Raw genomic sequence first — 12,532 nt, 5'->3', positions numbered from 1 at the left:
TCATGCAATTGTCAGTATGTTCACAGATCATAAATTACAACTATTTACAGAAAACTTAGATGTACAAAATGAAGGTTCAATATTCTCATATTATGCTAATTCTAACTTTCTATTCCAGTTAGGGACTTACCTCTAAGGCAGGGGGCTACCACTAGCCAACCCAAACCTCCCACAAAACACTCAGAAATTAGCGCTGAAGTTCAGCTCGGTGGTACAGCTACAGACAGCAAACACTTTTAATTGGATCGATTTCTTGCTTGGTGACAAAAGATGAGTGGGCTACAATAGGCGACTCCAATAAAAATACTTGCTTCACTATGGAGCGATCATGCCAGAATCATGGCATTACTGGAACTAGCAACAGTAACCCCCAGTGTTGTCTTGATTGGTTGCAGTTAATTAAGTATCCAGAAATGCATATGAGCAATCGAAATTATTTCAACATGCACTGCTTTGTGTAGCTGTCAACAGATTTTTTTTTTAAACCAGTAACCACTTATTCATAATGGACATTCAGAGAAAGGTAAATTACTACCTTGTGAGAAAGGAGAAGATTATGAGCTTCATTCACTACTGCAAAGATATTCAATGCCTTGGATGGAAGAGAGTGCAGAGTAGCTAAGCATAGTTAATCAAGACTCAAAAAGGAACGTAGAGAACTCCAATATTCTCCCTTCTCTTCTATTCATTGAAAAAAAGAGCACTAATCCACCACTAAATGCAGAATCAAGAAATTTGATTCCCTTTTCCCTCCCTTTCTCCTCCCTTCCCCCCAGTTCCAAAAGCAGAATCTGCATAGAAGGACGTCCCGTACTGAGCGTAGCACCTGTGTAATTACAAATTACAACTGTGCTAACCACTGTACTAAATAGAGATGCTCACCACTTAATTAAACCCTTTCTTAGAGAGGAAATGCATACACATTCACACTATCTCCTCTTCTTAATTGGTCTCAGACACTGCAGGAAGCCAGTCCCCAAGATTTGTCAGCCAGCCAGCCCGCAGATGTTTCAGAAAGAAAACCAGGTCAGCATTAACAGGTTCACTTCTTTTGCTTCAGGCGACAGGTCAGCAGATCAGTGTCTGCTGTCTGCAGCTGGCAGGCTCCACGGAGGGAAAACGGTCCTTAAGCACTGGCCCGCAATCCTGTCAAATCTGCACTTCTCTGTACATGCCTGGACAGCACGCATGCAAAACAGCTGCACCAGCTTAATGCAATATCATCACTGAAGCCAACTAAATTTACCCTTGCAAGCTGAAGGACGACTGTAGGTACGCTCCAAACCTCAGCTTCATTAAAGCTCAGAGTACCCCCAGCTCAGCCTTACACGGCAGGTATCGGGGGCTGAGACCTGCCCTCTGGCATAACCACAATGAGATGGGACTCTGGAACATCCAAGACCACAACTGGAGTCTCTGAGCAACACAGAAGAGTCCAAGCATGTTGCTTTTTTTTTTTCCAATACATCAACTTCACCTTTAATTTCCACACTGTGTTCCACGGCCCTTCAGAAAAGGACAGCTGATCTCTCCATTGCTTCCCTGTGATGGGCATGGATAAAGGAGAGTGATTCTGAAAAGCAATACAAACAAAATCTTTTGCTTTGTCTTCTACACGCAAACACCAAGGCTGAACTGACAGTACTATTTGCAACAGAAAATGGCGCCCCAAGAAAGGAAAGACCTACTTAAATGGGTCATTATGGATATATTTTAATCGCCTTCCAATCCTTGATTACTCTAACATCAAAAATCTGTCACTGACATAAAATAGTTCTGCTGTGTATATAAAGATCTTAGAGCCCAGCAGGTGAACATAAAAACTTCATGTAGTCAGTACTTCCAATTAAAAACAAACAAAACCCCACCACAAACAAAAACCACAAAATTAAACCAATCAAACAAAGACACACACACACAAAATGACACATTACTATCTATTCTCTCTTTAAAAAAAATGCTTGGACTAAAACTCCTCGGAAGCTGATGCTTGTGGTCCACCTGTCTGCACAAATTTGCATAATTTTTCAGCAAAACTTCAGCCTTTCAAGACTTGCGATCTTCTGACCCTTATGGATAAATACAAAGACAAACTTAGCATTAACCCTTGTCAGCTGGTATCAAGGACCATCAGCATCTGACTTACTGCCTCATCTTTAAAACATACCTGATGCACATCATTTTGCATCATTCAGTGCTCCGGGATACACCAGTTTATGGTCAGCAAAAGTCACCTGACTAATTCATTAGAGGACAAAGGCAACACCAGCCAAATGCAGACAAGCAGCATTAAAAAAGCCTTATTTAGATTAAAAGCACACAGAACGTGAACCCTCGTTTTTCATTTAGGTATCTTCTACATGTCACAGAAGGGCAAGTCAGAACAATAACGATGCTGCCCTCAAGGATGCAATTGTAAGGCTTGGGCTGGGAGAAAAAAATAAAAAAAAAAAAAGAAAACCCCAACAGGCTTTGAAGAATTCCTATTAAACAAGACAAAATGAAGGATGCGTGATGCAGGTATGAAGTTTACAGCGCTGGTTGGAAAAACACACTACTCTGTATGCCATTAGAGAAATATGCACAAATCTTTTTCTTATCAAGTTACCACCCTAAGTATTGGACAAGGAGAAAGTGATTGCACACATGTAGCATTTAACAGATTTTAAAAGGTTTAATAGCAACAAAAAAGAGTTTTTCTTAGCCCAGCTGAGCCGGGCAGGCTGCAGCAGAAGCCCTGCACTCTCCCGCAGCAGGAGGCCGGATGCCACCTCGTGGATGGTTTTGCACATTGTCATCCACATAAACCATCCACCTTCTCTCGCACACAACCTTCCGCAAATATTTTTCCATTACAATACACGTCGTTTAATGGCAGACAAGAAAATACCTCGAAAATATCTCTAAGCTAATAGTCTAACTCTGAAAAAACAACCAAGTCTGTCATGACGAACGTGGTTCTTCAGTAAAGAGGGTAAACAACTCATTAACACAAATACTGTACTGTGAGGAAATACAAACTACATCTGCACATCCTGGAGAGACAGAGTACAAGACACTTGTTTTCTCAACAAAGTCCTACAATAGTCCTACATTACCATACTTCTCAAAGAGAGTAAACTCCAAAATAAATAAGATTTTCTACTCTCAAAACAAGAATTTCAAAATTGAGTGTTTTTTCTTTTTACGGTTGAAACCAAAACCTGCAGCAGGACTATCAAGTCAGAGCGACACATGACAAATGTATGAAAATCCCTGGCAGCATAACAATAACATACAAAAATACCTACAAGATAAAATCACATCCAAGACAAAAGTCAGAGCCAATTATATGAGAAAGCAGGCAGTAAGAAGATCAAGACATTGAAAGGACTTATAATTGAACACAAAAAAGATTATGTAGATTCATAGCGTGTATATATGAACCGCACATAACTATGGTGTGTATTATTGTATCATCTGGGTATAGTGCAGCTTACGAGTACATTATATACTATTTCTATAGGGCAGGTGCAATTCCAAAGGCACATTCAGGAAAGAACACTGCACAACAGCAACGTGAACACACCAACACACTCTAGAGCTAAAGCTGTCTTTGTTTCCATAGTTTGAGAACAAGAGGAAAACCCAGGAGCTTACAAATAGAATCCAGAACTAGCAAACATAAGATTAGCCTTCGAATAAACTGTTAATGAACTTGTTTTCCCCCAAAAGGTGAAGCATTATAAACACTTAGCGTTACCAAAAAGAAACCAGTACAAAAACAGTAGGATTACCGCTACACTCCTGAAAGCTGCACCTCCTTTCCAAGTGTTATTACGTAAAATTATACTCGAAATTACACTCATAGGTCTGATCATAAGCCAATCTGACAAAGTGCCTGCTGGGACCAGGCAATCAGTGAACAGAAACCACCGAGAGCAGACATAGAACAAGCCCTGTGGAAGTGCTGGAGGAAATGAAAAACCATCCTCTCCTAGAACACCACCCGCTGTACACACCTCCCTTACATTCTCTGTACCAATGAAGAATGTGATAAGAAAAGATGAGAAATCCTAATTCATTCCCTTTTTCCTTGCTTATCTAGTTATTAGCAATTAGCACATTGCTCTGGCTCTTCGGGACAACCATCCAAGTTGTTCCTATTTTCTTCTACGGTGAGATAAGCAATTAACTCTTCTCAAACTTCCACCAACAGCACACTCCACAAACCTGCCTAGGACAAGGATCTCTCATCATCTTCATATTCCTGACCAAAAATGAACGTAAATTCATGCTGTAAGAAGGCTGAGCAATGGGGAAAAAAAAAAAAAAAAAAAGAAAAGAAAAAAAAAGAAAAAGAGGGAGGAGGGAATCATCCAGTTCAACCTGCTACAATTGCATGCAAAAGATGATTTTTCTCAAGAGAAATTCGCTTTTCTGTATGAGAAGATGCCATTAATAGCACTAAACAATATGGCCCAATCAAAAACCTAACACTTTACAGCGAATATTCTGATTTTAAATGAAGGAGTTATTAGACTTCAACGGGCAGAATCACTTGGTTCCATTTCTCTCCCACTGTGAAATTACCTCATTAAACCTTTAACAGCTTGAGGTAAGTGAAAAGCTTTTACTCCGCATCTGATAGAACGGGTTTTGTGAAAAGGATTCATACTATTTCTGTCCATTCCTTGCCATAGGAGATTTAGCACAATTGTAACTTCATCTAAATGTATGTATCCTCAGCAGATGCAGCAGAGAATCTCAAGCATGCTGCCTACTAGCGTGCCTCTAGTAATGTTCATTATCCTCATTAAACAGAACACACTGAGAAAATGAAGGAGGCTTTCCCAGGTTGAACGCCAGTATTTTTCACATGAAGCGGTGATGTACCCAAACCACACGGGAATATCCAAACACTCCAACTTCCAAACAATCCCAGCAGTGTGTACACACAGCTCTGTTGTTAGGCACATGTAACAAGCGGAATAAAGAAACAACTGGTGAAATTATGTTCTGCAGTTCATGTTGCAGCTCAGGCCTTGATCCAATATGCAAGGCGAACTGTACTATAATGCTCATACCGAGACAGCATCTCTACTTCTGGGGTAACGACAATGTAAATATTTAGAGAAAATAAAGCAATGCCTCACAGCTACACAGAAAACCTTCTGCAGTGGAGGAAAACTATCATCAGATGCACCATTTCCAGCCCTAATTTTTACCACATACATCTTAGAGACCTTAAAAAAATCTGTTCAGTGCTCCAGATGTCAGAAAGAGTTAAGTAACAGTACACAAAGAGACTAGCCAGTGTCACAAAACACCATTTGAGAGGGTATTTTTCCTCCTAAGAAATTGAGTTTATTCCATTTCTCTTGTTAGATAAAATAACTAAATTAACAACTGTTCTTCAGCTGCTTTAGGGAAGAAAAGTCACAATAACAAGATCTGGCAGTTTATTTTGATATCCAGATTTCAAAGAAATCACATTTACAACCATTTGCTAGAGGTAACATAGATTCTCTTCTCTGGACATATCCTAAAGTTCTGAAAAGTTCACTTATTAAGCTAGCAGAATCTCTAACTAAACATGAATGTAGCTATATGAGTTCAAGGAACTCCATTTTGAACCTTGGCCTCAGACACATTGGTCAAGCTGACTTGGTGAAAAACATTTCTTAGTTCCCAAAGATACTGTGTAAGAATGCGTACCTTACAGTTCTCCTCATATGTAATCAAAGGTACTGGACAAGCTTTCACACGAAGAGGAAATAACAAGAATACATGACCACCACACTTCAGAGATGAGATGATTAAGAGGAAAGTGACTGAAGTTTTACCTCCCTCCAGAGCTGTGAGCACGTACCTGATATTCAAGCCAGTGCTCTGGTCCAGTTTCTCCCAGCTTTTTAATTTTCCCAGAAGTTTCTACAGTAGAGATCAAAAGAAGAGTTAGAGACACGGACAAACATTCTAACAGCTCATTTTCCACACCGTTTTCTCATAATTCTCCATTCAAACTCAGCGTCTTTCCTTTTCCTCCTATGGATTTCACTGTCTTCCTATCCAGCACTTCTTGGGTTGTCCTTCTCCAGCCCTGTCACCACAGCTCTGTGACACCCAGAACTCATGCTACACTTCAGCACTATCGATTAGCAAACCCTGTGAGTGACCATCGCTGTGCCAGACCTTGGCAGACCAGATTCTTGGCAGCAGAGAAGAAAAGTTGCACCCTCAACACTGGTTCTGTAGCTGCCAAAGTGCCCATTTCTCCTCTTCCAGTTCCTCCTATAGCTTTTTACTTTCAGTCAATACCAGACAGTATTACCTAAACCTGATTACGCAGCAGCAGAGTTCTGCAAATCAACAAGTTTACATGTTTAGGTGAATCTCTTGACAACTCACTGTATGCCCGATACAGATCGGGATGGAAGCAAGACAATTTCGTTCATTTGAGACCACATTCTGGCCCTGCTAGCACTGGCAGCAATCCAAGTGTATCAAGGTCTTTACCACACACCTGTTTGGCAACACCATGTCCAGGCAGAGCTTAATGCCAAAAAAAGTAGTCAGGGTTAGAGCTTAAATGCCAAAAATAGCATTTCCAGCAAAAGAAAGGTAAAAGAGACAGCAAGGCCAAAAAAGACACTATGATGAGATTGTCGTTTACACAAAATCTCCAGCTGAACAGCAGACATCATGTTGTCTTTTTCACCTTCATTGCCATAGCTTCCTTCATGCTGACATTTAAGTTTGGAAATGCCTAGTTCAAACCAGTTAATTAAAATAGGTATTATATCTCAATTAACACAATATAGAAGAGCCTAAAAGACAGGCCAGGTAACAAGGGAAACCCCCTATTCTGCTCATCCACCAAATATTTCCAGCACCTCACCTCATTTTCCAATTCAACAGTCACTAGCTGTGCTTGGACTTTCTCATAGCGTTCCAGCTTTCTTTGCAGACCTTCTACCTCCTCTTTAAGCAACCCATTGTTTTCTTTCATTTCCCTATGGTGAAAGGAGAGACAGTGATTGAAGAGCCAGGCAACTGAATTCACTCTCACAAACTTTCAGACACCATGGATTTACAAGAGAATCATATGACATTAAACAGACACTATGACATTCAACTGACTCACTTCTATAACCTTCACCACAAAGTTACTTCTACAAAAATAAATTTTAAAAAAAAATGCAGCTTTATTGAACTGATTTTTTTTTACTCTAAGTGCTGTCCTAATTATGTCCAAACAACTTGATGTTTTGTATTTGCTTTACTGATTGGCAAAACAGCAGGAGGGGTGGTGAGACTCCCAACTCTGATCTTCAGTCAGTCTGAGTGCAGGGTCGGAACGCAGCAAGCGGTGGACCCTCGGGCTTTGTGAGCACTCTGTGACACCTGAGCAAGCACCGAGACTGCTTGGTTTGACTTTAATAGAGGTGTGCAAGGGTGAGATAAAACTGTTTCAAAAGAATGACCTCTAATCTGTTGATATGTGTTTCTATGTACAAAAACAAGCATGAGAAAAGATTCCAAGATAAATAATTTAAAATCATAATGAAACACTAACAAGAACAAAACCAAGGCAGATTTAAGTTTAGAATAAGAAAAAGCTGGCAAGATCACTCAAGTAATTTTTTTTTCTTTTACAAAAAGTGTAAAAGATGCACCAAAAGATGGAAATTAAGTTTACTCTAAAAAAAAAAAAACCCACACCTTAAGGCAAGCTATTTCATAGTACAGAAGTTTAATTTTTCAAATTAATTGCCACTTCAGAAACCCAGAAAGTCTACTCTACTAAGGGCTATCTTAGAATTCTTTAGAAATTTAAACAGAAGACTTTCCAAACATTACGCTGGAACAACAAGCCTTTAAAATAGTGGTAACAATAACTAAGTAGAAACAGTTATTAGAGAAATGCTCAGCTGTCTCTTCTCTCTACAAGGATTTCTTTCCCAAACCTGTATAGAGTTCATCACTGTAGTTAAAGATTGGATTTTGTTTTAACAAATACGTATCAGCATCCAGAACAATCAATTTGCACTCACAGTGTTCAGGAAGATTTACCCACATCTTGTCACATCCCCTCACCTAGTAACCATCACAACACTGCTCAATTCCTACGCAGTATTTATATGAAATATTTAAACTTCCTTCTAAGGTTTTCCATATGGAAGCCCAATAGAGGGCTTTGAAAGTACCTATAGTGCAATTACAGCAGGTACAGAAGAAGAGAAGATAATCCTTCTCAACAACTGGACCGTTCTTTCACCTGAAATAGGCATTTTCCTCTCTGAGCTGGCGCAATTCCCGCTCCATTTTCGGGAAACGGGCCAATTCTGCTTTCATGTTCTTGACAATTACAGCATCATGTTCCTGCTGGGAGAGCTTCTGCTCCAGGTCCTGGAAAACACAGGATGACAAGAGGACAGCAATGATTAACGTGGAACTCATAAGAGCTACTTCTCCATTGTACTTTTTAAACTCAAATCAATGATTTGAATTAATTCAAAATGGAACTCAGTGGGTCATCTGATCCAATCCTTTGCTCAAAGCATGGATGACTCATTTCACTTGTAGCACCTGGGCTGGCCTCTTCTCCACACCTGATTACCCTAAGTTCATAACAAAAAAAGATCTCTGTTAATCATTAAAAGGACCTGCTACTGATTAAACCAAATCTGTGATTTTTCTTGTCCTCTATCCCTCTGTCAATGAAGTGCAGAGAGGGGTATTTGGATGGTCAGCAAGAAGTAGGAATGAAAAGAAACACAACTGTTTATTTTAGCATTATAGTAGATGTTGCAATTTCCTAAAAAAGAAAAAAACAAAAAACAAAACCACAAAACAAAACAAACAAACAAAAAAAAAACAACAAACAAAAAAAAAACCCACCACACAACCTGATTTAGAGCTGTATTGCAGTCTGATATCTTGTTTCCCAATCTTTCCTTTCTGGTTCTGACTGCCAGAGAAAGTCTCTTCTCGCAGTCACAGAACTGGCAATGAGGTTGTCTCTCAGTGGAGCTTTACTTGACACCAACCAAAGGCAATGCCACTGGCAGCATCTGCCCAAACCTCAGTAACTCCCCACATTTACCTCAGCTGGGATGATACGACAGTGAAAAATACACACTCCTACCAACCTACATGTTTGAAAGGACAGAAAGCATCTCTATACTCACATTTAAGTCAGTGTAGTTTCAAAAGTTTTGCAAGTACTTGCACTTCTTACAAGAGCTAAACCCAACTCCAGAGGAGGGATATTCTGGGAAGCAAAAAAGTAACCAGAGCTGCTAGGTTCATCCTCCACCACTTGTAAAAAAGATTGCTCTAGAATGCTGATGGACTGGGCTCTGGCACAGGATCAGACAGAGCATTCCTCCAGAGCTCTGTGTAAAGACATAAATCACTTCTCTACAGAGAAAGCGTGGGTGGATTGTTTTTCCAATCAGTTTATACAACAAAAGTGAAGTGTCATGTTTAAAGCCAATTGTAGGTAACCTGGCCCATCCAACTGAATTTAGCCAACTTCAGCTCTTGGTGGCTACCAGATCAGATTCTTATATGACAAACTAGCCTTTTATTTCTGCAACAGTCATTTTTTAAAAAACAGTTCTGTTCTTCCATGGAAGAAATTAAATGCTAAAGCTTTATACAGGCCACAGAGTTTCTTACCTTAATCTTTTGTTCATATTCTGCCAGGAGGGACTGGCTTGCTTGCAATGTCTGGATTTGCTGACTAGCCTCTTGCCATTTTCTATCAGATATAGACACATAAGACATTTAGCGCTCAGGAATCACATACAAGAAACAACCTATATGTAGAAGCATCTCTGACAAACATTTTCAAACACCACTAACAAGGTATATGGTACTGTTATAGAAGACTGCCTCTGAGTTTCACACTCATACCATCCCCTCTAATTCAGAGACAAAAATATTCATTTTAATAAAAAGATATATCTTAAGAAATACCCAAAAATGAAGTGACTTTCACTCTGAAACCAAATACACACTCACAGCAAATAATCGGCACCTCTGAAAGAGTTTAACTTAGTAAGCAAGGAAAAACACAACCGTATCTTTCAACTACCCCTCAACTATAATTTATGGCTTGATATTTTTGTTCTGTTCCATCTATAAAGTTCAGATAAGCCTTTCCCACCCACATGCCTTCTGTTAACTCTCCACCATGAACATGAGACATCGCTGAGATTTCAAGCTCAAGCATTTTTTTTTCTCAAGGTACAATTAAATTGCACCTCAGAGCTAGTTTCAAACAACGGTTATAACCTGCACATCCAGATCAAAGAACCCCTTTGAAGAGCAGAAATCAAACGCTGTTTAAAGTTTTCTGAGTGACAACAGCTGCAGAAGACTGAAGTTTTGTTTGCCTTTTCTCCCTACAGTCATTCATCCCCTGCTTACTTCTGTTGAACATCCAGCTGTTCCATCAGCTCCTGCTTCTGAGAGTCTTGGCTTGTCATCTGCATCTCTTGATTCATTATATTCCATTGCAGCTCTGATATTTTCCCTTTTAATATCGTGATTGTCTGAATTAATGGAAAGAAAGAATAAACACACAAGGCTACAAGTCTCCAAGCTGGACATTATGGATGGTGATAGACAGAAATCATATCCATCTAAAAAGTACAAACACTGAATCTAGAAACAACCCAAACTTGCAAACCTGCAGACCTGCTAATTCACCTCAAAAACAAAGGCAAGAAACAATCATTTAGTTGCTTTCATCTGTCACCCAAATTCTCGTTTCCATTACCTATTAAGTGGGTGACCTCAAACTAGCATGAAAAATATCAATCTTCAAAGCTAGATGATGATACAACACAAGTATATATATATATATTAAAGTAAAATAATTATCCCACAGCCATTCCAAATATATTTTGTCTGGGTTTCTCTCAACCAAATACCTGAAGTATTATGCTTTCCTTAAAAGTAGATGCCAGTGGTTTTAAAAATTTTGTTCCAAATGTCTTAGCTCTAAAGAAAAACTCAAGCGTTTGTTTCAAATAGCCATTACTCAGCTCCCTTTAACACAGAAAAAGAGCAAAATCTCAAAACATTGCATCCTTAGGGTGCTTTCTAGACAGAGACACATATAGGGTTCTCATCTTGATACTGATAGATATGGAAATAAAATGAACACAGAAATAGAACTGCCGCACGCATTTCATATGTGGGTTTAGTTTCTCTCACGTGCCATCACTGTCTCCCTGGTTTTAATCACCGATAACTGGCACATTGAATCTGTTGACCTGCTCCATCACATAGATACACTTCCAGTGACACCAAGGCAGGAGCAAGGCTGAAGGACTTAGTGGTTGTTGATCCACAACTGACACAGGAAACCAAATTAAACAGAAAAGTTACAAACTAGCTGAACTTAACTATAATGATTTCTGAAAAGGCTGAGGGTTGAGAAGATGATCTGTTCGTCCAAAAGAACTGAACGTCTTATCCAATCATTCACTCTACCCTGGAACACGTAGGCATTTAAGACACTTCGGCAAAACATGCTTTGTACATAACCTTGGTCTCATCCACTCTACAGTTCCTCTTACCTCCCTGAACATCTTCCCATCTTATCTCCTGCATCATTTCCCCTTTCTTTACTGTGTCATGTAACCTGATTTCTAAACCTAGATGCTCTATGTTGCCTTGCACTTTTTTAATCCTTCTCTATATCAACCTGTCCAAAAAATGTCTTCTCATTGTTAATTAATACAGTAACATCTCCTCACCTGCTCACTTGTGTCTAGACTTGGTTAAGTTCTTAATTTTCACAGAAAAGATGCACACCACCAGGGCTTATTCATTTCTAGATAATGAACACAGCGATTCCAATATTTTTTTTTAATCAAAGAGGGCATTTTCTGTTGACAAGAACTGCAAAGTCACTTGAAGCTATGAATGGATTAAAAATTACTGTTCTTACTTCATTAGCTTCAGCTAATTTGCTCTCCTTCTCTTGCAGCTTCTTACTCATCGTCTCCATGCTCTTCTTATAGGATTTGTTCATCTCCATTTGTTCTTTCAGTTTATTTTCAGCTTCTGTTTCCCTTTCCTGATATTGCTTTATGCGTGTGAGCAGCTCCTGGTTACGGTCAGCTTCTCGCTTGGAAAGAAAAAAAAATGCAAAGAGAAGTAAGAAGAAAGTAGCACAAAGGTGAAGCCATTTTTGTTCCTCCTGTCTCCACTCCTCATTACTGTGGCCACCGAGGCATCATCACAAAGCAGCACTACTCAGACCACGGCTTTAGCCTTTGCTAAAGGCAAAAATCTTACCAGTAGCAACTCGATGTCAAGGAACTACCCAGGGCAACAGAGCTGGAAAATTAAGAGACAGTCTTCCAAATCTCTTAGACTGACACATGAATATGAGAATGCAGACATGGCTGCACAGACTCCACTGCACACTCTCCAGCAGATCAAAGATGAAAACATTTGATGCTCCAATTTAAAGATGACCCATGCATAACAACTAGACTTTCAGAAACTCAGATCTCAATAATTGGGT

The 12,532-nt window shown here is 39.5% G+C and overlaps 1 protein-coding gene across 3 annotated transcripts in view; it reads right to left on the bottom strand.

The window, feature by feature from the left end:
- MAD1L1 (mitotic arrest deficient 1 like 1) overlaps positions 1-12,532 on the bottom strand; it is a 370,492-nt gene that overhangs the window by 352,646 nt on the left and 5,314 nt on the right. For all 3 annotated transcript variants that reach the window (XM_065644520.1, XM_065644519.1, XM_065644521.1), the window contains 6 exons: positions 11,951-12,130; positions 10,420-10,544; positions 9,667-9,748; positions 8,261-8,391; positions 6,881-6,995; positions 5,852-5,913 (listed from right to left, as the gene is read on the bottom strand). In XM_065644520.1, the coding sequence (XP_065500592.1) occupies positions 5,852-5,913; positions 6,881-6,995; positions 8,261-8,391; positions 9,667-9,748; positions 10,420-10,544; positions 11,951-12,130 (695 nt within the window). The remainder of the gene's footprint in view (positions 1-5,851; positions 5,914-6,880; positions 6,996-8,260; positions 8,392-9,666; positions 9,749-10,419; positions 10,545-11,950; positions 12,131-12,532) is intronic.

This window comes from Caloenas nicobarica, chromosome 14 (assembly GCF_036013445.1).
Source record: "Caloenas nicobarica isolate bCalNic1 chromosome 14, bCalNic1.hap1, whole genome shotgun sequence".
NCBI lineage: Eukaryota > Metazoa > Chordata > Aves > Columbiformes > Columbidae > Caloenas > Caloenas nicobarica.
Note: the sequence above shows the minus strand (reverse complement) of the source record. Positions and strands in the feature narration are given on the sequence as shown.